Source organism: Zosterops lateralis (assembly GCF_965231275.1).
Source record: "Zosterops lateralis genome assembly, chromosome: 3".
Taxonomy (NCBI): Eukaryota; Metazoa; Chordata; class Aves; order Passeriformes; family Zosteropidae; genus Zosterops; species Zosterops lateralis.
Window position 1 is genome coordinate 78,877,051 of NC_139764.1, and position 27,901 is coordinate 78,904,951.

General features: G+C 41.8%; 1 protein-coding gene across 1 annotated transcript; it reads left to right on the forward strand.

Annotated features, from left to right (window-relative positions):
• The first annotated feature begins 3,246 nt into the window (after positions 1-3,246).
• TBX18 (T-box transcription factor 18) lies at positions 3,247-27,064 on the forward strand. Its single transcript, XM_083858516.1, has 8 exons — positions 3,247-3,896; positions 4,610-4,793; positions 6,328-6,429; positions 9,353-9,524; positions 15,906-16,073; positions 17,261-17,325; positions 20,988-21,082; positions 23,659-27,064. The coding sequence occupies exons 1-8, from the start codon at positions 3,632-3,634 to the stop codon at positions 24,381-24,383; spliced, it is 1,776 nt and encodes a 591-aa protein (XP_083714642.1). The 5' UTR covers positions 3,247-3,631; the 3' UTR covers positions 24,384-27,064.
• The last annotated feature ends 837 nt before the right edge of the window (positions 27,065-27,901 follow it).

A 27,901-nucleotide genomic window follows, 5' to 3' on the forward strand; every position in this document is an offset into this window, starting at 1 on the left:
TTTAAATTTAAGCCACGCTTAACCTCCTCTGAACCCTTTTGAGGGTCATCTGTATTGCGGGACAGTCGCTCCAGGCTTGCTGTTCATCCCGTTAGGGAAGGGCTGGAAGTGCCTATTGCCCCCCGACACAGGCTCAGCCGCAAGCAAGGGCAGGGCAGAGGGACGGGGGCGAAGGTGCACTCGGGATGTACAGAAATGGGGTTTACAGACTACTTTCTCACAGGCGCCTACAATTCTTTCTGCAGTTGCTAATGTTTGACTGAGCAGCCGCCGTCAGCTCCTGCTGTCAGTTTGACACGCCACGTCTCCTCAGGGCCAAGCGATCGGGCTCACCTGGGGGGCGGAGGGAACAAGAGGCTGATGATATAAGCATGTTTTCCTCAGTGACCGCTTCCATGGATCCCTGCTGGGTAGTTACAGAAAATCACGGCTTTGAAGGGAAAAGGACCCTGTAGATATTTTACTCGCTGGTGGCGCCCGGCTTCAATGTCCAAAAAGATTTGCAAAAATCACAGTGAATGGCAGAATATGGCCATAACCTTCCTGTAAACGTCCCTCAAGATTTTCGAAGGGAGGACAGGAAAAGATCTTTCTGGTGGAAAACAATATATTTCCCCCCCCGAATTCTAAATATGCGATTCTCCTACATCAAATAAGCACCGCCTCACCAATTGCCTAAAAACCCAGACTGCATTTTAAAGTCCGGAAATAAAAGTAACCCCAGAAAAGTGTTTTGGATATATATATTATTCCATTAGCAGATAACTATATATATAGATTCTTCTCTCTTTCATCATCCCATAAAGAAATTAATCGGACAGACATATGGATAACAGGTTGTTCAATAAATTTAAATCCAAACAGTTATTTCAAAAAGTCGAGAAATGAAAACAACATGCCACATAGCAACCTAGAGAAATCTAGGGAGGAGTAAAATAATCAACACCAAGGGGCATTCCTCTAAAAATAAAGCCAATGCGAGCGATCTGTCCATCCGCCTTGGAGCGGGCGGGCTGCGCGTTCCCCGCTGGGAGCCCTGGAGGTGCGGAGCGGTGCGGAGCGAGGGCTCGGGCTCTCCTCGGCGGGAACGCGCGGCGGCTGGCTCTAGAGGGAGGGAAAACGATAAAAAACGGGCAGGATCAGCAACCCCGTGCCCAGAGAGGCTTTTGCGGGACCTCCGCGGCCCCGCCGCCGCTCCGTCCCCGTCCCTGTCGGGACCCTGCACCGCCCCCGCGGGCGCTGCGCCGCGGAGAGCCCGGGGGGGGGAGCGGGGCCACTCGCCCGCCCCTCGGCCGGCGGGTCCCGGGGCCGCTCGGGGCCGGGCCCGCTCTCCGCGTCCGCGCCGCGTTTCTCCGCAAGCTCAGGCTGGCCCTAGAGCCCCCGCGGCCCGGGCCGCTCGCAGCCGGGCCCCGCCGCCGCCGAGCGCGCCTCCTCCGCCTCCCGGTACCTGCTCCGCGGCTCCCGGGCTCGCACCGCCGGCCGTGCCGTGTGTGGCCCCGCGGGCGGCGGAAGGTGCCGTCGGAGATGGGCGGGCGGGCCAGGAGGCTGCGGGAGCGCCCTCGGACAGATGACATCCATTTCCTTCCTTCCTCTCTTCCATCGATCTCATCTCCACCGCCACGGCGTTTAAACTCCTGCAAGATCCTCCAGCTTAGCGCATTTCGATCACTCCCGCACATCTGATTTCCTTCAGATTCAATCACGGCTGCAAAGGCAGAGCAGACAGACCTTAGACCACGGAACAGTTAATATGTCCCAGATTTAATGTAAAGATAAACTCACCCCAGAGCACTGTTCCTCGGTGACAGGCATTAAGCATTTTCTGCTCTCCTAACAATTTGGAGCGACAGCAGCTGCAGAGCGATATTTTTCGTAGTGACGAGTTTTTCTCGGACAAGTTGCCATCTCTATCGATGTGGATAGAGTTAGTGCTCCTACCACGTTTCTGTTTTATTTATTTATTTTTCTTTAATTAATTATCTTTCTGTCACATACCTAATTTTTCCCGTCTGGAAAGCACTGTTACAATTTTAACGCTGATAACCTTATTCGAAGGGATAATTTATCTCTAGGGTATATTTATTAATCAGCCCATTCCTCACAGTCTCTGACGAAACGGCTATTGAAATTAGCGATAAATTTGCATTTTAGGGGTAGGTAAAAGGCGATAGTGGAAACGGCTACGTCTCCTCAGTGGCAGCTATTTCCGTTTCAGATTACCATCAGAAATCTCAGCTGTGCCACTCCACGGCCCGAGCGGGACCTCCAAGGCTGTGACACAGGCGAACCACAGCACCAATTTCCTTCTCTCCCTTGCCCAAAACAGAATGAGTTTGAGATCCTAGTTCCCTAAACGGTAAAATTTGCCCCATTGATTTTTTTTTTATTTATTTATTTATTTTTTTTTTTTTTTTTACAGCTGGAGGGTTTCTATTCTGTTATTCTGTTTCTTTCAGGGGAGCACGTCACTCCATTTAGTTTTGAGGATTAAAAAAAATAAAAAAATAAAAAAAAAAAAAAAAGGAAAAATGTCCCAATAAGAAAAACAAAACAAAACAAAACAAATCACAACAAAAATCTCAGTACATTTTTTCCATTTCCCTGGATATTTAAAGGAAAGAATATCTGGTTCCAAAACTTTAAGAGTTTTAGAGGTTTTTCCCTGTAACTATTTTATGCACCTAAATATGATTATTACTAAAGTTGCTGCGGCTGGACGCTTCGATGTTCATACAAAGTTGGGTTTAATCCTCGATTTATGGCAGCCCCAGCGCTAATGGGTTGTGTTTAGCGGAGGTTGCGGATGCTGCGCTGGAACCTCACTGCAGCCAGAGTTTGAATAACAACGCGATGGATCTCCAAGCACAACAGTAATAGCAATAATTCCTAATTCCTTACAGCAAAACAGGGCACAACGTCATTTTTTAACGTCCGAACGGTTTTCCTGGCCGAAATGCCGGGCTCCAGAGAGGCCCCCCCGTCCCTGTGAGTTTTGGGGGAGATGCGGCTGGGGGGGCGGGCGCCCCTTTAGCGAACACTGCGGGCGCATCCGCCGCGGGCCGGGGATGGCGGGGCGGGCGGGGGATGGCGGGGCTCCCCCGGGAAGGGCGGCGGGGCCCCCGGGAAGGGCGGCGGGGCCGGGGCGGCGCTGATTGGGCTGCGGGCGGCAGGAGCGCACCGCCCCCGGCCCGCGGCTCCGCCCGGCCCCCGCCGCCGCAGTGACACTAATGAGCGAGTTCTTCCCACAGGTCTCCTGCCTGGAAGTGCTGACAGATCAAGGCAACAAATTTCAATTACAAGCCCTAATTTGTGTCCGCAGAGCGTTTGTTACCCATGTCAGCCCTGCCTGGCCCATCAGACGGGGCAGAACGTGGAGGAGGAGGAGGAGGAGGAGGGGGAGAGAAGGAACGTATCTGCAGAAAGGAATAGATTTTTTTTTTCCACTTTAAAAAAACCCAAAACAATCCCCCCCCCCAAAAAAAAAAAAATTCTTGGCTGATAACTCGGATTTAAAAAGAAAGGCGAGGAAAAGCCGCAGCCCCTTGCCTGAGCGGTCGGGAGGACGGGCGGGCCGGGCGCGGGTGCCGGCGGCCGCGGGGCGCCTGGATGCGCGGGCTGTAGGGCGGCGGGCATGGCCGACAAGCGGCGGTCCTCGCCAGGCACCACCATGAGCCTCAAGGCTCACGCCTTCTCCGTGGAGGCTCTCATCGGCGCCGAGAAGCAGCAGCAGCCGCCGCCGCCGCCGCGGCAGCCCAAGCGGCGGAAGCTGGGCGGCGAGGACGAGGCGGCGGAGGACGAAGGCGGCAGCGGCTGCTGCGCCAAGAGCTCGCCCGGCGCTGCCGGCGGCAGGACCTGCGGCGACACGGAGCTGGGCTGCGCCGCCCGCGGCCCCGCCGGTGAGTGAGTGCCGCCCCGCCGCTGCCCGGCCCCGCTCGGGACCCCCTTCCCCGCCGCCACCGGCGCTTCGGCTCCCCGTTATCCCTTCTGTCCTTCCACGCTGCGTGGGCACCGCTCCCCTTCCCGCTGGCCTGGCGCTGGGGCTCCGCGGCCCCTCGGACCCGGCAGGGGCAGGGCGGCCCCGGCGGGACTGTCGGGGCTGCAGCCCGGGGGAGCGACGGCGGGGACTGTCCCCAGCCCTGTTTCCGAGGGAAGGCAAAGGCGCTTATAGGACACATATGTGTACGTGTGCTGCTGAAAGTGCATATGCAACTATAGATATAACTATGTGTTGCAACTATATATATAATTATGTGTGCATATATATGTGTGTGTATATATACACATTTACACACACACACGACACCTACATATGTGTGTGTGTGTAATTTGCTGTGCGCGGAGGGGAGCGCAGTTTCCCGCAGCGGGGCAGGAGCCCATGGCCAAACGAGCTGCGCCTCGCAGCGCGGCCGGGCCGGCGCTGGGTGCGGCGGTGGAGCAGCTGGTCCCCGCCAGCCCGGCCGTCCTGCCGCGGTGCCGGCGCTCGGGTCGCCCCCGTTCCCGAAGCCAGGGCTGCGGGCCGGCGCAGGCTGCTCGGCCGGAGCTGAGGGAACCCTCGATGGCCAGCTCCGCGCTGCCCCGGCCGCTATCGCCTCCTCTCCTGTCTCCGCAGGCGGCTGCGAGGAGGGATTCCTGGCGGCCTCCCCGCCCGCCTCCCCCGGCGGCTCCCCCAAGGGCTCCCGGCCCGGCTCGCCGCTGCCCACGCCGCAGGCCCCGCGCGTGGACCTGCAGGGCGCCGAGCTCTGGAAGCGCTTCCACGAGATCGGCACCGAGATGATCATCACCAAGGCGGGAAGGTGAGGGCACGGCCGGGCCGCCACCCGCGCGCTCCCGGGGCGGGCGGGCACATCAAAGCGGCCCGAAGCGGGGAACCTCCAGATTTACGAGGCAGGTAGATGGCGATAATGTTAGATGGGCACGGGAGCATGTGGCCTTTCGGGTTTCCTGTTCATTAGGGCAGCGCCGTGCCCTTCTGGGGGGAAGCTTTTCCCCTTTCCAGGGGATACACATGGTAAAAACCTGGGAAGTATAAAAGTATTTGGACTTATTAGAAATTACAAAAACATATTTTATTGAATCCATATGCTACCGTCTGCATTTTCAGAGAGCCTTTATTAATGATTGAAATGTAGTTCTTAAACAGCACAAAGCTGCATTTGTCTTAAGAGAGTCCAGTCGGGGATTTTCTGTTTTATCTTACAGGTGCACTGAAATAACAGCAAAAACTAGTTAGCCATAGTCAGGTTTTTATCCTCGTCCTTATTCAGAAATGGCGGAAATTGGATTTTTGTTTTCAGTCACTAATTATAATAGCTTGTTTGCACAAATACATACATATACAATACATATATATTTTAGCACAGCAGCAAATACTGAGTAAACTGGAATATCTTTCAGGTTTATAAAATGCAGAAGAGTATTTTATTAGCTTGCAGTCAAGACGTTTCGGGTTTTTTTTTTTCTTTTTTTTTTTTTTTTTCCTTTAAGAATGAAGTTTTCTGATAAAAAGCATGTCAAGCTAAGAGTTAAGGGCAGTTTTATGTTAAAACCACCTCACTGGTTAATTAATCCGTTTCTCCGCAGAAGGATTTAAATCTTGAACGTTTGGTTTTTCGTCGTTTTTGTTTTATTTTTTTTTTTTTCAGAAATTTACTTGTAGATTCGTTTCTGCTTTCAATAAAGAAGTTTTACTATACCTTTCAAAGACAGAGTAGCTCTCGCACTTCACCTTTAGTAAGTCGCAGACAGGAAGTCCCGTGTCAATAAAGACCATATTGTTGGGTTAGAGCATGGCACATTGGCTTTTATAACTGCATCCTTGCGGTGTTATAATTGTATCACGGTGGATGTAGCTTTCCAATTCGCTGCTACAGCAACGAGACACCATTTTCTGCTGACACTTGAAACTCTAGTGGCAATTTGCCTTTCTGTAAGCCTTGGGCTTCCTGGGTGGAGGTGGTGTTTGCACATCTCCAGGAATACATTTCTTACTAATATCTCAAATGGGCTTTAAATGTGTGTACTGCTAAAGTAACTCTCAAACCCAAATGATTTACTGTCTAACAATAAAGTTGAAATGATGTGGTAATAGCTGTACTCCCAAAGCGTATCCCCAAACATACGAAGCATTGTTCGAGTAAATGCACTTTAGAAATCTGTTTTGACATATCGAATGGGCCATTTCATGGCTATGTAACTATAATCGTCCAAAAGGACTCTGTAGGCTAAAAGGAAGAACGAGAAAAATCCCACGAAGTGGTTACTTTTCCTAAACAACCATTCCCAAGTCTGTTTCGTATTAAAAATGACCTCTCTCTTTCCAATGTTCAGGCGGATGTTTCCTGCAATGAGAGTGAAGATCTCAGGTTTAGACCCACATCAGCAGTATTATATTGCTATGGATATTGTGCCAGTGGATAACAAAAGATACAGGTATGGTGACTTTTAGGCAAAAAAACCCCATACGATGTAAGCTATAGGGTGCTTGGCTGTTGGAAGAAAATATTAACACAACATAAATTAGCAGAAGATCATGTTTAGCTCTCCTTAAAGGTTCTTATTTTCATCCCAGTGTATTTTAAAAGACCATATTGTACGAAATATGAAAAAGCAACTAAAATTTGTGTTGAAGCTCTTTATGATACATTTGCCTCATACTGTGTCTGTACTGTGGGCAGATGCTCAGGTTTGGCTTTCAGAGTGCAGTTCTGCTGCGGCCAGGAAATGTTATAGTATTTTTTCCTCCTCCTGTCGGTGGGAATTATTTCCTATTAACAAATAAATGTGAAAATGTACATTTCTTAGTGCCAAATTATATTAACATTAATTAAAAACATTAATAGCATGGATACCTGATTTAAATACTTATAAGCTATCTTATAAATAAATCATGCTTCAAATTATTTTTATAATTTAATTTAAAAGCTGTTTATCATAGATATTTGGTTGCTTAGACTCAAAAAGGGTACTGTTTCTAATTACTGTTACTTAAAGAATTAATGGCATTATTGTCTGGAAAATGATGTGAAGAACAAACGAGGTTGTTCTTTGAACATTTAGGAGTAGAAATGTTGTGCTGAAGCTCTCAGTGTTTCAAGGGTAGTTGTGTTTTGAGGGAGCTGGTTGTGCTGTGCAGAAGGCTCTGGTCCTGTAGAAATGTTTGCAAGCTTGGGCCCGCAGCAGTTCCTGTTATGAGTTGAGGCCGTTTCCAAGGTCTTGCTTTTCGGATGCTCCAGAGCAGCCAGGGGGGAAGCCTGACCAGAGCAGTTCAGAGGAGACAGGATCAGGTCTTTACCAATTGAGGGTTTGATTGTTTTAACCTGTACTTAGCATAATGTGGGGACAACCGCTGTGGATTTAATTCTACAACTAGGAATATTTCAGACCAAGATTAAAAGGTTGGTTCTGCAGGAATGCTGCCTTGTTTCCTAAGCAAATGCTGCCCTGTGTTTTTCCTGTACTTACCTCATTGACTGCTATTTTGTCATTTTCTCCTGTGGTGTGTAAGACCTTTCTTAGGACCATTTTAGATTTTGAGTTTTTCAGCCAGTGGCATCAGATACCAGGGCTGACAATGCCCAGCATATACAGTCAGGGGAGTCTTTCCTCTATCATAAAGGAAAAAATGCTTCTTTTTCCTTGCACCAGTGCAGTGCAGTTCAAATGGAAGCTATTTTTTTTTCTTCATATTTCATGTGTGCATTTACTTAACAATCTAAAAATATAATTCCTAGAAGGTCTGAACAATTAATAAATTAGTAGAAAAAGCAAGGTAATACTTCCAAATTATTAAAATGTTAATACTAAAAATTAAAAGCAGTTATACTGAGTATAAATTGTTTAAACCTCATTTCATTTAAAATAATTATGGTCATGCTGACCTGCACTGTCTTCACGGTGTGATACACGGTGCCCAGGAAACTGAAGTAACTTAGTAAGTATAGTATGAAGGGCAGTATTTTCTTAGTTGACAAATGTGATTTTTTTTTGTATTCATGTATTAGTAACCATACCTTTAAGCTTTCCACTAAATATTAATGCTTTGCATATTTTACTTGAGGCTGTTTGTGAAGCTTCACACACTGTCTCGCAGATCTTTAAATTTTGTAGACATGACAGCAGTCACATGGAGCCTAATCTTTAGCAGACAGAGCAGATAGCAAAACAAATGGAAATGAAGAAGATTACATCTAGGTCTGGATTTCTAGCAAAATTTGACCGTATAAATATTTGGGAGCTTAAACTGTAGCTCAAAATGTGTATTTATCAATACATTTGTGTTTATGAGTATTTATAACTTTATTTACTTTTTTAGGGAAGGAATATATTAAGTATGAACCAAGAAATATAAAATAAATGAAAAATGTTACAGCAGTGATCTGGGGTGGAGAATTTGTCTCTAGGAGAGAATTTCACCACCGTTCTCGATCTTAGCTGTGCAGCTTGATCTGAATTGTATAGAGTGATACCTGGATCATTTTGTTATCTGTTGTGACTGTCTTGTGCTTGTCTTTTTCTGATCTGAAACTGAATTGTGCAAAGATAGGATTTGGTAAAGTCTTTCTTGTTTTTATTTAAAAACACGGCTGAATTACTGGAGTTTTACTGTACTTGAAAAAAACAACTTTCAGTTAAGGCTTTTTAAACTGCCTTGTGAAGTGTCTGCCTTCAGATCAGGTTTTCAACCAAAGCAGGCACATTTTATTATGGAATTCATTCTATATAAGAATGAATTCATTATAGAATGACCTTGTCAGCATTTGCCTGTCAAATGAAACAGACTCTGTTTTCAATTTGTTTTCATTTTTTAACCTTTTTGCAATACTATTCAAGCCTATTAATATGGTCTACAGAAATATCAAGAACACAGTTTCACATATTTTCATTATTTTTTGCAATCATCACATTCTTTGTCTTCGATAGCTTTATTTATAGAGTCATATACTAGACTCAATATGATAAAACTTCCAAATATGGAATTACTATTCAATTTGATAAAAGAAGGACCAGATTCTTCCCTGTTTGCTGATGCCTTTTCAGAGCAGAGCTGTAGCAACCAATCAATCAATTGACACCAGCTTAAAGCTCATTTTGAAACTTAGTGTTGAGACTGATTTTAGGAAGAGTAAGATCATATCAGAGCATGGATTTTAACCTTATTTTTGCAAGTGCCAGAACTATGTTTTGAAACAAAGAAGCAAACAAATTCTTTTTGTTTATGTAAAATTGAGTCCTTTCATGTTTGGTTAATTGATGGGTTTTTGCTGTATGCATGGGCCCTAATTTATTAATGCTGAATGGGTCTAATAAATTGTTTTGGTGCTTGTGGTTAAAGGTATTTGTTTTCTTTTTACAGGTATGTTTACCATAGCTCCAAGTGGATGGTGGCTGGTAATGCTGACTCCCCGGTGCCGCCTCGTGTTTATATTCACCCCGATTCACCCGCCTCGGGGGAGACATGGATGAGACAAGTGATCAGCTTTGACAAACTGAAGCTTACCAATAACGAGCTGGACGATCAAGGGCATGTGAGTAGTTGCTCTTTGGTGGCATTATGTGTAGGCACATTGCTCAGCCCGGAGAGGCTCTGACGTACAGCTTCGGCGTGCCAGAAATAGGCTTGACTTTTCAGAGTTGTTTTGGAACTTAACTCTCAAGATCTAAAATCTGCTTACTTTCTGCTCCAATAATTAACTGCTTATTATAGCCTGCTGTTTTACTCCCCCCTCAAATAGAGAACTCCTTCTGCAAAGGAGGACTTTACAAGGCTAAATTGCCTAATACAGAGGGGCAGAATTGCTCTCGGTATTTCCCACCGAGCGTGTTACTCGCAACTTCTGCTACGATCGAAGAGGACGCTTAAATTCACAAGTGGCTAGGAGAAACATTACTAGTGTGTAATAACTTCACGTGGATAAAAATACACTTAAGTATTTTCTTAACCTAAACGTTTGTGTGAAATCCCGTGAGGTGTTAATAATTGCAGTCAGTAACGAACAACATGGGAGCTGGGTTTGCTCCGATGATGATTTATTACACACCTTATGAGGCAAGACCCTCTCACAGCTGAGGCTCATTACTTCTGAAAAAGCTGGCGAAGACGTATGCAGTATGAGTGTTCTGTTTGCAAGTTCTAAATTGTTTAGTTATGACATTATCTAATGTGACAAAATGTGTTATGTTAATATTTCCTTTTCTCTTCAAAACTGTTGAAACACGACCGATGTAAGCCAGTATCATTCCAGCAATCCCTAAAATAGTTTTACTTGACACCTTAAGAAATAATTAAAAAATGAGGATTGTTTTTAGTCAGGGTGAAGCCTTTGATTTTACAAACCCCTGTAATAAATGGCAAATGTTGGCATCCTTTCAGAAGGAGCATCAAGTTCCAAGTGGTAGAGCTTTAAGATGTTAGAGGAAAGTTTTTAGACAGGATGTGGATTCCATTGTCCTTAGCGTAACCCGATTTATTAACCAGGATACTTTCTCCTTCAGGGAAAGGAGTGAAAGAAAATATACCTGGCAGAGGGTGCAAAGACACCACACTCACCTTTCTGTATAATTGCACTCTGTGAGACTGAGCCAGATATTTTGGTAATACATAGTCTGAGATTTTCTCCCCTTATTTGTGTTTGCAAATGGAATTAACAGAGGCAGGAGTACAGGAGCGTGGCTGACCTAGCAAGTGTGGTAACAAGGATAAAAAGACTTCAATTTGTGCAATAATTTTCATAATTTCATTTTGTTTTTCCTTAAAAGAAATGTGGGGGGTATTCACATCTCTTAAGTTAGCAGTGCTTTTCTTAGGATAGCACAAAAGAGATTTTATATTGCTTCTTTCCAGAATTACAGTTATGGGGTCTTATTTGGCAGTGTCCGTTTGAATTAAGGTTAGCACTTGAAGTTCCTTAATTTCCCCAGCATTTGTATATTTGTGACTCCTCTCAAGTGTGAGTTGTTTTCCCTGAATCTTGAGTCTATTGTAAGGGCTCTGAAAGTGGAGCAGATGTAAATGGATAAAATGTTGCTTTTCCAGCAGACAGCTGGTTTTTGTACTGGGTGGGTGCAGAGGGACAATCTGTGGGCACCCTGGTCTACCTGTGCACTTGCAGTTGCAAACTGCCCTGTGATAAAATCTCAGCTATACAGGGAATTGTGTTACTGTATTCTTCCTTCCCAGATTTCAGCTTTGTTTTTATTCTGAGCTGAAAACTGTGTAGTGTACACAGCACACCGTTATTTGTAATATGGGGGGATATAAATTTTCTGGTCTTTAGTTAAGTATTTCGGCTTAGAAATGAGTGAAGCAAAGCTCAAGTACAGTGATTTGAGACACATTGAACTGATTGAGAGCTATGGCAGTGCCCCTCCTCCCCAAAATGGAAATTTAAGTATTAAAATAAAAGGACAAAAGAAAGATGACTGCAAAATAATTTCATATTTCTCAAATCTGGGAAATTGCAAACATGTCATTCATAATTACGAGAAAAGGCAAAAGCAGAAAGCAGAAAAGTGTCTCTTCCAATGGGTACATTTTTTCTTTTAAAGCTATGGTAGTGTGGAATGCTGTATTGAAAAAGCTGTGTAGCCTCTGAATGCCTCTAGCAATAATGGAAAACGAATAATCATATTTTGTGATGAATATAAAAACCCAATTGTTTCTCATAAGCAGGAAGAAACCATTTTTCTCAGGAGGGTACCAGGGGACGGATGGTGAAGAGCTAGGAGTCAGGGCTGTAGTGTCCCTCCAATATTTGTTCTTATATCAGAAGTTCTGACTCTCCCACCCCTGTATGGGACATGGGGTATATTTTAGATTATTACAAAGTGGGTCTTTTCCTCTTGTGTGTAGGCAGAGTGGTTCAGAGAAACCTTGGTGGGGTTTCCACCAAGCAGCGTTGGGATTTAAGTATTGTTGTTTGGGAATGCTTTCCTTGCTTTCTGTTCTGGCAATTTAATCCTCATTGAAACTGTTCCTTTGTGTTTCCTGTGCTCATCCAAGGTGTAAGCTTTTGCAGAGTTTTTGTGTTAAAATCCCAGGAGGTAGGTTTCGATTTTGCAGGCGTTAAGGTACAGAGATTGCGTGGTATCAATCTAGAGTCCTTTTACCTATTCTAGAGTATTAACTCTCAGAATTTCTGAAAGAAGTCACCCATGTGTGTAAGAATGGAGACAGTATTTGCAAATATGCACTAAGGTAGAATTCCTGCCCAGTATTTATGTTGTGGTAGTAGTTGGTGGCAGTTCATTCCCCTTTTTGCCCTGAGATTAGCATTCTGTGAAAGGAGACCAGCCATCTCTAAGACACTCACTGCTCAAGCACTTTCCAGATTCCGTGCTGCCTGCTGCTGTTTTCATCAGCACTTCAAGTGGGAGTTTGTAGCTACACGATTTTTTAGTGCTGCTCAGCTCAGAGATTTTGCAGTACGTATCTGCACATAGGACACCCTCTGATACATGGGTTCCACTTGCAGTCTGTGGAGATGGAACAAAAATCTATATGGACGTGTTTTCCTTGTGTGTTTCTGATCTCAAAAGGAGTTCCAGGGTGAATTCCCTGCTTTGGAACTACTGCATTCTTATAGAGTCATGAAGGTACACACTGTGGCTTTTGTGTGTTTCATTTAAGTTGGGATTCTAAGGAAAAGTAAACCTGTGTTTTGCAGTTGACACTGAAAAGTGCACAGTCTGGATGCTCTTTGTTAATGCTTCTCATCCTTCTCTCATCTGTGGAGTGAGTGCTGCATTGTAAAAGCAGTCTCTCCCTGAGGCTGCTTAGAGCTGACTAATTTTTCTATTTCAATGCAGTTTTTATACTGAATTTCAGTGGAGGGGAAAAGTCAACATTTTTTATGCTATTTTCCATGCTTTTCAACTGAGTATTTTTTGATGCAGAGGAACATCTTTTAACTTTTAGTGAAAATGAGGCTGTTAGTGTGTTAATTGTTCCTTGGTGGTTGGGGTGGGTTTTTTTCCCCATTTGAGAGTGGGGCGAGGCTGGAAGCAGAGGCGGACTGTAACTTTGCCCAGACTTGGCTCTTAGTAGCGAGCTCTGCTTAGAGTCAGTGGGCAGTTATATGTTCTTGTTACAATGAAAAGCTGTGAAACATCAGCATTTGCACTTGCAGTTTTCATCTTAGTACAGAGAGAATCCATGCTCCTTAGCCCCACACACTTCCCTAACTGCAGAGAGTCTGAGTGCTTGTGCTTTGGAGGGAGGATAAAGGAGTATTTTTTGGCAAAAAGAGCAGCAAGGACTGTATGGGTAGGGGGAACGTGACTGTGTAGTGTTGGCACCGCCAAGTTGCTGGAGGATTGGCGTCTCCCCTGTGAAGGAGTATCTGGCTCTCATTTGTTCTGGCTGAGATGGTTGTGCCATGGTGGTGCTCATGCTCAGGGTCAGCTCTGAGGCCTCATTGTGGCAGCAGCTCTCAAAAGCCATTGCAGAGGTAATCCCAGCGTTGTGTGGCTGCAGGTGCTCTGGTGGCCTTTGCTCTGTCTCCTACCTGTGGGCTCCCTGCTGCAGTGTCTTCCATCTGATCGTGATTTCTTGACAGCTGCTGTAGCCAAAGTATAATTTTACTTTTTGTGAGAGAGCTTTATTCCTGCAATGAAGTGTTTTGATCTTGTTCTGTGAGGACTTTATAGAAGAGAGGCAGGCTCTTCAGCTGTGAGTTGAATGTAATGCCAGTTCATATTTGGGAACACAGTGGGACTTCTGATTGGGGTTTTTTGGTGTTGGATTTTAAGGGCATGAAGGGAAAATTCCTGTTTCTGCAGATAAACTGTTAGATCCTGTTGGTACTTTTAAATGTGCAAGCACTGTGAAATAAAAAGCCAGAATCTCCTTCTCCTTAGCTTTTTCTTCACAGTAGCTTTAGGTGGTGCTTTGAATAATAGAGCTAGACTGTTTTTGGAGTGGATGTTGCATCTCTTTCTCCTTTTATGTTCTGTCTTCACATGTTGCTCTTTAATTCACAAGGGTTTTGCAGCTATGCATTATTTAGAGTTCAGAGTCCTTCAGATCAGTAACAAAGATCCAATTGTTAGAAGATATGGTACAAAATCAAGAAAAAGAAAATATTGCTATGCATTTGCTAATTGCCAAAACAGTGTGTCAGTGCAGGAAATTTCAGTACAGGGCAGAGACCAGACAGGTTGCTCTTAGGAGGTGACATGGATCAGTTTAGCTGTAATAGCCATCCAGATAAGCAGTGGGAGGTGTTCATCTCCGTGCTGCTTTGATTTCACTTGTTCTGATGCGTAAGCAGAGCTCTTTGTAGCTGCCAGGATTATCGTTGATGTGTGAGCCAGAAGTGGTTTGCACCACAAAGCTGATGGGGTCAAGTCATCTGTGTGGGACAGAGCGTGGCATGCTCAGTGGCACCTGGACAAATGGCAAGGCACGGAATAGCAGGCACGGAATAGCAGTGGGTTTGAACTGTGCAACATCTTTTCTTGATAATTTCTTTTTCTGTTGCACCAGTATCTCCCCTGGTACCACTGGGTGTTCACAGAAAAACAGGGTGAGGAATGTGCTGTCCTCTCTGCATTTTCATTTTGGAGATTTTTGCTGTTGGAGAACTGAAAGGAGTGTTGTTAAAGAGAAAACACTTTTGTACGATAAAAAGTCTTGCTCTGTTCAAGATCTCAGAAACTGAAAAAAGACTTTCTATGAGAATATCCATAGGGCACTCCCTGAGCAATTAATTGGAGCCTGTGATGTCATTGTCAAAATCTTTCTCAATGACCAGTAAAACCCCTGATTATCCAGAAACTTGACTTACCAAAACAGGATCATGTAATTTGGCCAGGACCGAGTGTATTAAACCAGCTAAGCTCTAGTTTATCCAAATGAATGCACTGTCCTCTATATAATTTGGGTGAATGAACTTCCATGGTGTCTGACATAGGGGCTCTGTTGAGTGCTAGAGCACACGCATGTTCTAAATCTGCTCAAGGAGCAGGAAATTAAAAAGCTTCCCAGAATGTTGATTAGTGGTTCCCCAGGCCAATAGCCATAGGACTGTTTATTTATCAAGTTACTAATTTCGTAGAGTTTCCAACAATAATAATTGAGCTTCATTTTTTTTTCCTTGAAATCGTCTATTTTAATAGTGATTAGCTGAAGTGGAGTAAAATAGAGGAAAAATTCTGTATTTTAAATCTCCTTTAAAATTGGGGTGCAGTACCAAGAAATATTTGTGTGTTTAATTTTATGCAGTATGAGTTCATCCACTTCTCTTTTATGATTTAGTTTTGATTTTTTGTATGCAGGGAGGGTTTTTTAAATTGAAATTCATTATCTGTTTTATAAATTGATTGTTATTAACACTATAGAGTTTTGGATTTGGTTATCATTTTACTCTTAAGTTTATGTTTCTTCCGAGTGTGAGAGTCTCAGCTTGTGTTCCAACAAGATTTGTTTCCAGCCCTTGAGATACAAGGAAAAACTTGCTCCAATACCATATCCTGAAGGTTCCAAAAACAAAAGGCAAATTTCTGCTGCTGTTAATCCTGTTAGGTCAAATCCAGACTTCAGTGGAAAAAAGTGACAAAGCTTTCATAATTCCAGTAGGACCTGACTTCCTGATTTCTTTTTTTTTTTTTTTTTTTTCCCCTTTTTTTCTTTTTTTTTTTTTTTTTCTTTTAGCCAGTTTCAATTGAGCCAATCTCTGAATTTGGAACTCGTGAGTCGTAATTTTTAAATGCTTAGGGTTGGCAGTAACATAAATGCACAGGGATTAGACTACTGTAACAAGAACCTTCAGAGGTTAAAGAAAACATTTGATTTCCAGTAAGTGGTGCGGTAAACACATACCATAATCAGTTCCAAAAAGTTATTAGTCCTGAAACAGCAGGGTGTCCTTTCTAATAAATGTTATCTTTTTTCTTTCACAACTGCGTAGATTATCCTTCACTCCATGCACAAATACCAGCCTCGTGTGCACGTCATCCGAAAAGACTGTGGTGATGATCTGTCCCCTGTCAAGCCCATCCCTTCAGGAGAAGGGGTGAAAGCCTTCTCTTTCCCAGAGACAGTTTTCACTACTGTCACAGCATACCAAAATCAACAGGTAATTTGGGCTTTCTGGTTAGCACTTTACAGGCTTTTCAGAGCAAACCAGAGATGTAAGAGATAGGAGAAAAGCAGATACTTTCATTATATCACTTATTAAAATAGAATTATCTAAACCTTTTTTTTACTATAAGTAGCTTTCACTGTCAGTATTGCTGTAGGGCCTGGAGGCTACAGCTGAGCCTTCAGAGATGCTGCATGTAAAAAAATCATTTGTATTATGGAGATCACACAGTCTAATTAGCATGCTTAATGGTGTCTTGATTATAAATGCAGCATTGAAGAACAAGGCAAAGAGCAGTCTAATTTTTAAAGGTGTTTCTGTACCTCTAAATGTAGATACATGTCTGGAGAGAATTTTTAAAGCACTTTTGTTCCTGACTCCAGTGCTTTTAATACTCCCAGGACGTTAATGGAGAAGCTGAGTTCTGAAGAAAGCTGCAGTTGTTTTTATTAATTTCATTCAGCTTCTGTTATTAAGGGCAATTTGTCTGGGTCCGCACGGATTCAAAGTCAAAAGTAAACTGCAGGTTGTATTGCTCAGCTCTTTCTACCTCTTGTTTAAGTATTAGCATATATAATGGCACTATAGTTAGTGTTGTGACATTTTATTAATTCCATATAAATTATTGCAGCTGTATTTTTTGAAATTACATATGCATTGATAACTTTACAAAGAGAAGAGCAGGAGAGATGTAAATACTCAAATATAAGTATTTGGTGGCTTTCCCATTTATTAAAATAAATTACAGTTATTTTGAATGTGTTGTGTTTTTCTGAGGTTTTTTGGTTGGTTTGGGTTTTTTTTAGTGGAGGATAATAACCTAGAGATAATTACTCTTTTCACATTTCCTTCTTGACCAGTTCAGAAATAAAATTTAATTTAAATTGTATTGCAGTTAGATAGTGTACACTCTTAGGTGAAGAATGACATTTGCTTGAAGTTTTTTCTTGGTAATTCTAGCTGCCATTTGGAAGCTTTAAATACCTATTAGCTTCTCCAGGGATCTGCAAAAATAATGATCAGAAGATTGGCCCTTATTTTGCTATGTTTCAGGGCAACCATCTTAAACTATATAAATAAGGAAGATGTTTCTGCTGTCAGCTTATTTCTGTCAGGAGAGTTGTTTTCTATGCTGCTTATCTGAGTTTATAGGTAATATTTTCTCTCAATTATATTCACAGATAACTCGTCTGAAGATTGATAGGAATCCATTCGCCAAAGGCTTCAGAGATTCAGGCCGTAACAGGTGGGTGCTGGGAAGGAGCTGGGCTTGTTCCTGCTGACAGAATCAGATTGTGAAGGCTGTTCAAGGTGCACACTTGCAGTTACAGACAAACTAATTTGTGAACTCATACTCATTGAGGGACCACTCAGACTTTGCAGTAATGTTCTCTGTGGTGAGCTCCCATTGTTACACCTCTGACCACCTAGGTCCAGAACAGGCTGGCACTTGGCTTGGCTCATGTACTCAAGTTTCCTTTCAGTGGAAGCAGTGACACTCCATGGTCCATGATTTCAGGCTGTCCTTGAAATCTCCTCTTTCTCCTGGCTAGAGACACAAGTTGCAGATACCATTGTTGAACTACAAGCCCAGGTTCTCTTGCATGTAAGTGGCATATGGCACGGATGAGCGGCTTGTTTCCTCATGAAGTGGGAGAAACTCATTTGTATAGTAACCTCACCTTTAGTACACTTGCCTGGAAGGTGGGAGACCTGTGTTCAAGTGTCTGTTTAGTCTAAGGAGTTTTAAGTACCCTTCCTGGGTGAATGTCTTTTCTAGCAGGCTATACACGACCGTGAAATGAGACTGATTTCCACCTCTTCTGTTGCGGATGGACTGATTAATTACTTATACTGTCTTATACTGTCTTTGTTCTACTCAGACTTCCCACTGCTATTTTGAAAGATTCAAAATAGCAGTGAATCTTTCAAAATAGCAGTGGGAATTCTGAGTAGTGCAAAGTGGAGGTTTGGGCCTGGTCTGGGCTGCCAATGCCCATGAGATATTTCATCTAACAACTGTTTAATTCAAGCTATTTAAGTCTGTTTTGAATTGTATGTTAACTATTTCAGCTATAAAAAGGCAATATTTCCTTGTGGTGTATAGTATACATCAGTTCCAGTGACCACACTGCTTGGTGTCTGCAGCTGCTATATGTTTATGACCAGGTCTTGCAGAGAAGAGAGCAGACTGTGCTGGTAGGAATGATAAGAGACTTTATTTTTGATACTTGCTTTATTGAGCTTCTCTGTTAGCAGGAGCTTGAGCATTAAAGCCTGTTTTGTGCTTACACCTGAGTTACATAAAACCTGAAACTGGACAGCAAATGAGAGTAGTTTTGGGAAAATGAATACTTATGGAAGGGATGAGGTAGTTGTAAAGACTTACAGGCATTCACTGTAAGTATCTTTTCAGTATGTCTGAGATTTTGTCTTCTAGCAAGACATAAGTATCCATGTTCAGTAGCCACTCACATAAATAGAGTTTTGCACTCTTTTGTAGCCTTCTAGTTAGAAATTAGGTGAACAATAACTTCCAGGTAAATGCAGTGACTGAAGAAGCAAAGCATGCTGTGTGTACTTTAGGAAGAAAAGGGTTGCCATACGTGCCCTGTTTGAAAGCTCCCCCTCCCTCTCTTAGACAGTGTCTCTGGTATGCTTGTTGTTTGCAGAACTATAAAATAAGTACTATGGAACCTCCTAAGAAGTGCGAAACCATGATCCTCTGAAATGTACAGATTTAGGTGGACTTAGAATTTGTTGCACATTTTTATATGAAACAAGAGAAGATACCCTTTAGATAGACAGAAAGGAAAGAGTTGTTCAGAAGCCAGTTTTGAACAGGTTTTAATGTGCCAGGACAGCTCTGGAATTACCTGAGAATGATGTAAGAATACTGCATCTACAACCACACAAGTATAGTTATTGGACTGGGTATATCTAGAGAGAATTTTTTTGTTTGTTTGGCTGCTAGGAATAGTCTGGTTCAGGTATTAGAAAAAAAGCAGGATTTTTTGATTGAAAGTTATTTTTTTATGGAAATGGATTAAGAAGGCAAGTCTTGAAGGAAAAGCCAGCATCTCTGAAATGTTTTGGAGCAGCCTTTAGGCTGCTGAGTGCTTTTACTCTACAAACAGACTCATTACAGAAGTGACTCTGCAAACCCTTCTTTGCTGCAAATTGACATTGTTTTACTGAAGTCAGTATCGCTGTTTTCTTTTATAGTCTGCATTACTGGATAAGTGTGTCTGGAATTCAGCCCAGAATTTTAATTGTCAAGGAAAATTTCTATTGGTATACTCACTGGATGGATTGTTATTTTGCTCTGTTAAATACTGAAATTAAATGTTAAGATTCTGTTATCCTCATCGTTCTAGCCAGTGTGTTTATCATTGAGGCATTTTAGTCTGCAACAAGTTTAAAAAACGACTGTGGCAAAATTATACCCAACTTTTCAATTTTGCTTTAATGCAGCTATCTTACTCTGCACTGCTGCATGCAGTAATTCTGTTTAATTAAAAATATGCCCTTCTGGGTCATTCCCACAGTCTATTTTATAGAAAATTCAGTCCCACAGGCTATTTTATAGAAATCAGTAGCTTCACCTTTTAAAAACATTACCCATGCATTTGCAAAGTGCAGCAGAATTTATGTGCTGAGAAGAGTTTCATTCTTCAGTTGGTCCTTAAGTTTGACCCTATAAAAACTTTTACGCAGGAAAGGACCAAAATTTCTCCCTTTAAATACTTCAGGAAAAACATAACTTTTTTGTTAAATAAACTTGGGCATTTGATAGTGCAAATTAGAGTGGTGATAAAATGTGGGAATTGATCGAAGGCATCTTGTATAAATTACCGCCTTGGCTGCACTCCTCCAGGAGGTGGCTTTTATCTCCACTTTAACTAGAAATGAAAATTCACCATTACTGCAGAAAATTAAGACTATCTTTTTAGTCCAGCTTCAGCTAATAAAAGCTTTATAAATGTTTCCTGACAGACATTTGTGTTCCTGCTGGAAGGAGTAGTATGAGAACGTGTTGGTTGCTTCAAATTGCGCTATTTGCACAATTCAAGTTTACAGAGTACTGCTGTTCACAGGCAAGCACTTGTGTTTGGTGTGTGCCTGATGCTGACACTCAACAGGCTTCTGGGGCCTAGCAGCCAAAAATAACACCAAAATCTAAGTTTATATATCTCTGAGGTGCATTATTCATAAATAATTGTCAGAACAAAAATGGGCCTTTACCTTCAGGAAAGAGAGATTATTCTAAATAATGTCTACCACCATTGTCTACACAGTTACTTCTGTTTTCTCAGGACATTGTTGCAAGAAAATGAGTGAAGACTTAGTTTCTAAAGGCATTTTGCTTAGCAGAACAACATTGTTTTATACATGATTTTAGTAGCAAAACAGCTGTACATCCATGCCTTGTTCATGTTTTAAGTGTGATTTTCCAGCTCATCAGTAATGACTGGGAATCCTGTTTTAACAGAAGTTGCCAGTGGATCACCTTTGTTCTAGGAAGAAATAGCAGACCATCCCTCTGGCAGTTAAAGTTTTAACTGCCAGAGGGATAATCTCTTTAAGAAATATACTAGCAAAACATTTTAAATCATGTTAGCCAAGTCTTCCCACTGAAACAGCCCTCCCTAAAGGCACAAAATACTGAAATAGAGAGCCAGGCTTGTGGAACTGGAAAACACTTTGTGTTCTGTCAGCCCAGTGGTTGCAGGTCTCTGTGGTCTCATGGACAGGCTGTAAGGCTCTTTTCTAAAAAAGCAAAATCAACTTGAAAATAATCCTGAAATGTTACTATTTTTATGTGTTTCTGAGGTAGAGTATCCAATAGCGATGTGTGACAAAATACAACTTGCTTTCATGACACTGTGATTCTTTTGTTCTAAATAGAATGGGACTGGAAGCTCTGGTAGAGTCTTACGCCTTCTGGAGACCTTCACTGAGGACACTTACATTTGAAGACATACCTGGGATACCCAAACAAGGTAACAAGTGTCTTTGTGTTCTTTCTTTACAAAAATGAAAGATGAAGCTTTGCCCATTGTAGTGGTTTGAGTCATGCATCATACCTTACAAAGGTCTAGGTAAGTCTGTCACTCGCAAGACAGAAACAACCGACTAATCACAGTGCAGCCATCCCCTCTAATCAGAGTTATTCTAAGTTAGAAAACTAAAGCTAACTCAACCACCACGGCAATAAAAATGTTAAATTGTAAAGAAAAATCAGATGACGTGTGGAGGAGAATGCCAGTTATTTAAGGATTGAATAATCTATTCCTTAGTGTTACGCTCTGGCTAGAAACAAAAGGTAAAGATGTCTTAGAGGTGACTTCTGTTATACACATCCAAACTGCAGTGTACAAATTACTTGTGTTTTTAAGGAAAAAAAAAAAAAAAGGAATGAGAGAAGAAATGTTCTCTTAAGTAGTGAGTAAATGGGAGGAAGCTTAATTTGTTTTCTTCTTAGAGCCCCTTCTTGATTCTTAAAGACCTGAAAATTGTTCAGTAAATGGGCCAACAAACTTTATCTGCATCCTAGAGCTTAAAGAAATGGCTCTTCTCTCCATTTTGCTTTTTCCTGCTCCTCACTCTTTGTTGGAAACCTCTTTGTCTCCACTTTCCTCATTGAGCAGATAGTGTAATGAATGAGAAAAATATTTAAATGGTCTATTTGGACAGAAAGTGGAATCTCTGTACTCTTTTCTGAGTACTTTTATATCCACAGTATGCCAGTGCACATATAAAACCTCTCAGCCATTTCCCAGCTAAATCTGACATATATTGCTCCCAATTCTTTAAATTTTCTGCTACCAAATTTACAATCATCCAGTCTGCTTTCTTTATAATGTATTGATTACAAAGTTGTTAAACATCTTCAGAACAAAAATCCAGAACATAAAGAAATTCAGAGAAATCACTTTTGTCAGCTTCTTAGTTCACTCCTTTGAGAAATCTTGAGTATTAGTCCTCAGTGTAGGCAACTAAAAGGAGATTTTATGCCAAATCATAGATACATTGGATGAGCGTTGGCAGAGTTTCGGGAGTAGCAGGGGGTGAGGGACGGTCTCATCAAAGGCATTTAATGAGAAGATAGAATGAGACCTGAAGCACCTTGTCACACTGTGTAAGACTGAAAGGGAACTGAGGATGCAGTTAATCCATTTAGGAGACAGACCGGCTTTATTGGCTGTTTGTATGTAGGAGATTGTTTGGTAGCAGGGGAACTGGTGCTGTGAACTTCTCACTTCCTTTTCTGCTGTTGCCTGAGGTTAAGAAGATTGTTGAAGTTATTGCTGATATTCTGAGGATGGCAAATATGATCCTTGCAAAATCTTTAGTCATGTATACCTTGGACATAGCTGCTTTCCAAAAGACCCCATTAGAAATTTCTCCTGGTTGTTAATGCTGAAAATGCTCATCTTAAGGTAGTGGACGCATGGATGAAGATTAGAAAAAAAGTATGTCTTATACCACTAGCATTTGTGTAATGTGGCAGTGTCTAATGTGCTTGTGGTGTCCTGTTAACAGAGAAGCAGCTGCAAGCAGTGTTCATTAATAATGTATTTTTCATTTTACTATCTCACCTATTATGATAACCTGTTAACTTATTGACAGCATGTATCTCTTTGCAGCATCAAGCTGTTTGATTGTTAATGTGATTGATAAACAGGTTTTCCTTGTTAAGTGTCTTCTTCCTAAAAGACTGTAAAAGGCCCCAGATAATTTTTCTACACTCAGTTTCAGGAAGATACGATCTTTTAAGAAAAGGAAATGTTTCTTGCAGCTGGGAAACTTTCAGTCCTGAGAAAAGGTTTCACTTATAGCAAGCAGTGTGTTTTCAAGAGCCTTCAGCACTGGTGTTTGTAGTATAAAAAAGTTCTGATATCAGTAAATGAACAATTTGCAAACAGTTTGCTGCAAACCCATCCATTCAAGAAATGAAGCAGCTATGTGCAGTGTTCAGCCTACACTTTTCCTGAAATTGTTCTGAATTTTTTCATTGTTCTCAGATTTTTTTTGTTTAAAGTCAGAATTTTTTTGTTCTGAAATTTTGTTGTGAAGTTGGGAGCTTTCCTGAAACTGTTATCTGTGAGAGCCTCTGAGCTAAGGAGCTGGTTCCTGAGCTGGTGCTCTGACAGTGACAGTCAGGCACAGAGTGCTTGAAACACATTCCAAACTGTAGTGAGAGCACAGACAAGCCAAAAACCATAATTTTGAAGAAGGCTTCCTGTGATGTGGTACTCACTTGGCTACATCTTAACTGACATGCAGTTTCCTTCCATGTCATATAAGAGGCAGTTAACCTTTTGGGCAAGAGCTCTAAGCACTGAGTGATGGTTGTAAAAACATAACTTCAGTTCTCTTTCTTGGTCAAGTTGTTTCTTTAGAAATATGCATGTGGTTTACTCACACATTCCCCTGCACACGTATATAGAAGTTTTAAATTAATTTAAGTTGGATTTAATCTTAAGGGTTATTATAAAAGACAAAGGTCTTGATCTTTCACCTAGGAAGTGGTCCTCTCCCAATGTGCTTCTTACACTGTAATATTCTCTTCCAGGAAATGCAGGTTCCTCTACTTTACTCCAGGGATCTGGCAGTGGAGTGCCATCTACCCATCCACACCTTTTACCGGGTTCCCCTTGCTCATCTCCAGCCTTCCACCTCAGCCCCAACACTAGCCAGCTGTGCACCCTTGCTCCAGCTGACTACACAGCTTGTGCCCGCTCAGGCTTGACCCTGAACAGATACAGCACTTCCTTGGCTGAGACCTACAACCGGCTCACAAACCAGACCAGTGAGACCTTTGCACCCCCAAGGACTCCCTCCTATGTTGGTGTGTCGAGTAGCACAACTGTGAATATGTCTATGAGTGGCAATGATGGGGATGCATTCAGCTGCCCGCAGACTGGCTTGTCCATGCAGATTTCAGGGATGTCTCCACAGCTCCAGTACATCATGCCTTCCCCATCCAGCAATGCCTTTACCACTAATCAAACCCACCAAGGCTCCTACAACACGTTTAGACTGCACAGTCCCTGTGCGCTCTATGGATATAACTTTTCCACATCCCCTAAACTGGCTGCCAGTCCTGAGAAAATTGTTTCTTCCCAAGGAAGTTTCTTGGGGTCCTCGCCAAGTGGAACCATGACGGATCGGCAGATGTTGCCCCCCGTGGAAGGAGTGCACTTACTTAGCAGTGGGGGGCAGCAGAATTTCTTTGACTCTAGGACCCTAGGAAGCTTGACACTCTCATCTTCTCAAGTGTCTGCACATATGGTTTGATGAAGCCTTTAAGTAAAAATACAGTATGTTTGGTGTCTACAATGTATTTCTTTTGGAATATGAAAGGACACTTGATGTAGCTTGTAAAGAGTGTGTATATATAATATGAGAGGAAGTTTCACTAAAATTTTGACTTGCTTGTGGCCAGAATTTTCTCCTATTTTGAGTTATACAGAGTTTGCTGCGGTGCAGACTGCTTTAGTTTTCTGGTATAATACACTTAGTTGTATAACACGTTGGGACATATGCAACAAATTAAGTAAGACTTCCTCCCCTTTCCCCCTCCTCTGTTCTAACCCCTTTAAAGAATGAAGTGACACTTGGAGTATTAAACAACACAGAAAAGCCCACTTACATTTCCTATAGCACTAGTGAGTTTCTTTAAAACATTCATACCATAAACTGATGCACCAAAGGCGTTTTACAAGTTTCTTCTCTATTGTAAGGGATACAAAGGATATTTGGACTTCTTAGTGTTAAGCATCAAGCATCCAGCCTAAAATAGAAGTTTAGTTAATGAATTATTTACAAGGTAAACAGAAAGATTAGTTTGCCTTCTCATGATATGCTGTTTTTAGCTTATCAATGGCACAGCATTCTCACTAGGATTTGCTTTTTTCAGCATTAGTCTAGATTTATGGTTATATATTTGAAGACAAATAGTGTGTATTCAAATTGTGGTGATAGCAATAATTCAAACCAACAGCACTAGAAGCAGCATTCCTTTGTATGAAATGAATGTTGGGGTGCTTAATTTTTGTCAAAGGTAGGGCTTGATGCATTTTTTCCTCCATAAATATTGCCTATAAGACATTTACTGGACAGTAGGATATTTTAATGTATCTTTGTTTTTGTATTTTTACTTTTTTAAAGGAAAATGCAGTTTGATTTAGGTAAAAAAAAAAAAAGTGAGCAGGATGAGAAATTCCATTATTGGTTTTACCTGTATTGTGTTTTGGGTTTGGTATTTTCTTTTGTGTTTGCTTGGTTGGTTTATTTTTTAATAAGGGTGAAAGGTCCTGCATCCTCAGTATTTTCAAAAATACATTGCTTGTATCAATTAGGCAGGTGACTCAGTTTGCCCAAAAGTGTTTCTGAAAGCAGAATGTTGTCATAGCTGCCTTTCTGTTGCTCTGGTTTTGCCCTGGTGTTGGAGAGCTTTCCTTCATTCCCACCTCTGGTTTCTAAATGGCACTTGTAAGAATGTAGATCACCATTTACTCCTGACCAGACTTCCCCAGAGTGACAAGGACACAGGGAGGCACTTACATGGTGAAATTTCTTCCCTAATCTGCACCGGCACAGGCCAGGTGTGTATCAGTCCTTCTGCAAAAGCTGCCTTTCAGCTGCCCATCTATCAGAGCTAAACCGCAGAGGTTGTGAAACAAATTTCAGTGCTCTAGAAAACAGGTCATCTTCAACAGTATGCTAATCCTCATTTATACTGTGCAGGTGATGTAAAGGCCTTCTAAGGTGGGTAAAGATGTAGTTGAAAATGCTTTCCCAGTCAGCATTGAAGGAGATTAAGGTCTTTCGGGTTTATGTTTGTTGGATTCTTTTGGTGAAGGTGAATTTTCACGTTTCTCAAGAGTTGCTTTATCTTTTCAGGCAAATAGTGGGCTTACCCACTCTCACTTCAAAAAAGACTCATTTCAGCTAGTATTTCTTCAGTGGGATGGAGATAATACATGCAGAAATGGCCCTCTTGCTACCTCCTCTTTTGTGGGAACAGAATAGCAGTCTTTAAGCCTGTGCCTGAAGAATGCTTTATTTCTATCAGTTATGTATTTGTTTCTGTTAAAGAAATGTATAAAGTTCTCATTCAAAGTTAGAAAGACAACAGGATGCAATTGAGGTGATCTGGGCTTGCTTCTTTGATGTCTTAAACTTCCTAAGTGACCTTTCTGAGTAAACCTAAGTTCACTCAGTCTCTATCAGAGTTTTTTCTTCTGGAAAATGTGGTAATAGCACTTCTCTTCCTCTGAGGAAAGGGTGAAAGTACATTGAAGATGAAGATCATCTTTACATTTACTGTGCTGTGGACAGTATGTTACAGATGAATGGCTGGGTAATGTTCATATATGAGGATAACGAAGAGCATTCGTGTATTCAGCTCTGTCGCTGGTCTTGGCAGTGCAGTGTCCTTTGAGGCAAACTTCCTATAAAAGACCTGCAATGCTAAAAATGCTATTTAAACTCATGCTAATGGTTTGTGAAATGGTTCTAAGTTGTGGAGAAGATGTGGAGAAGTTCAGCTATGCAAATTATCATAGCTCTATTGGTTAAGTAACTTGTGTATAGTTATTCCTGCTCTAGCCAAAACTTTGAAATTTTACAGTTGGAAAAACACCTAAGTGGAAGGATAGTACAATTAATCAATACTTGAAAAAGCATAAGTAGCCATATCAACTTAAGAGCTGTGACTAGGTAGAAATGTGGAAGAGCTAAATCATGCATGTTCCTATAAAGAGAGAAAAAAAAAAAAAAAGGGTTGTGCATGGATATTCATGGTGGTGCTCCTGTCAAGACTATGTACTTTATTGTCTGGGAATTTTTTAAAACTGGTCTCTTATTTTTCCTCAAATTATTCTTATCATATAACCACACAATATTGTTTTATTTGTTCCTTAAAATTTGAATCATATTGTAAATACTGGCTTGTCATTGTGAAAAGACTAGCTTTTTATCAATACAGTAAATGCTATATATGCATTATATCTATAATTATATATCTGTATTTTACAAAAAATGCCACAGAAAATATATTAAAGTGTGTATTCAAACACTTTTTACTACATTTGGAAAACTGAGAGGCTTGGGCCTGTTTTTTTCACTACAGCTTTAACAAGACCAAAGGCAGTGATTTGAAGGTAAGCTGTGAATTTCAGATTTAATACAGCAAGCTCCAACAGGTCCACAATTCTTTAACCACCTGCAGTTGAAGCTCTCTAGTTATTTCTATGTAAGAGAATCATCCCAGTAAGGGATGTGTGTAAGGAGATACTCAGCTCAAAGCAGAGCTATAGGGTTTTTATGTGGGGAAAAGGAATTGAGCTGCTTGCCAGGGTCTTTATCCAGTGATGGAACTTTGGTACTTCTCAAAGCCCATGTCATCCCAGCTGCCAAGACCAGGTTGCTGCCCTATGTCAACTGGATCTGCGAAGTTGGCACTTCCATGTGACCAGTTTCTTGTGCGGGAGCTTGGTACTCTGCACTTTTTCTTTGGTAATTTGCCCTTTGATTCTGCTAGTTCTAAATGCAAAAAGCCATTGATTTTGAAGGCAGGATTTACAACCAATAATCATCTGGGTATACTGTTACTCAGCAATGAGCAGCATTTCTCCCTCCAGAAATATTGTTAGGCATAGTGGCCTTATTTCCTATTGTACTGCAATAAATGATTCCATGTGACGTAGGGCACAGGGCCTGAAAATCTGCTTACTTCAGAGACTAGGGTTTCATAGTCACTTAACACCAGCATTGTTGCAAATGACCAGAATTAGGACAAGAGAAGTAGG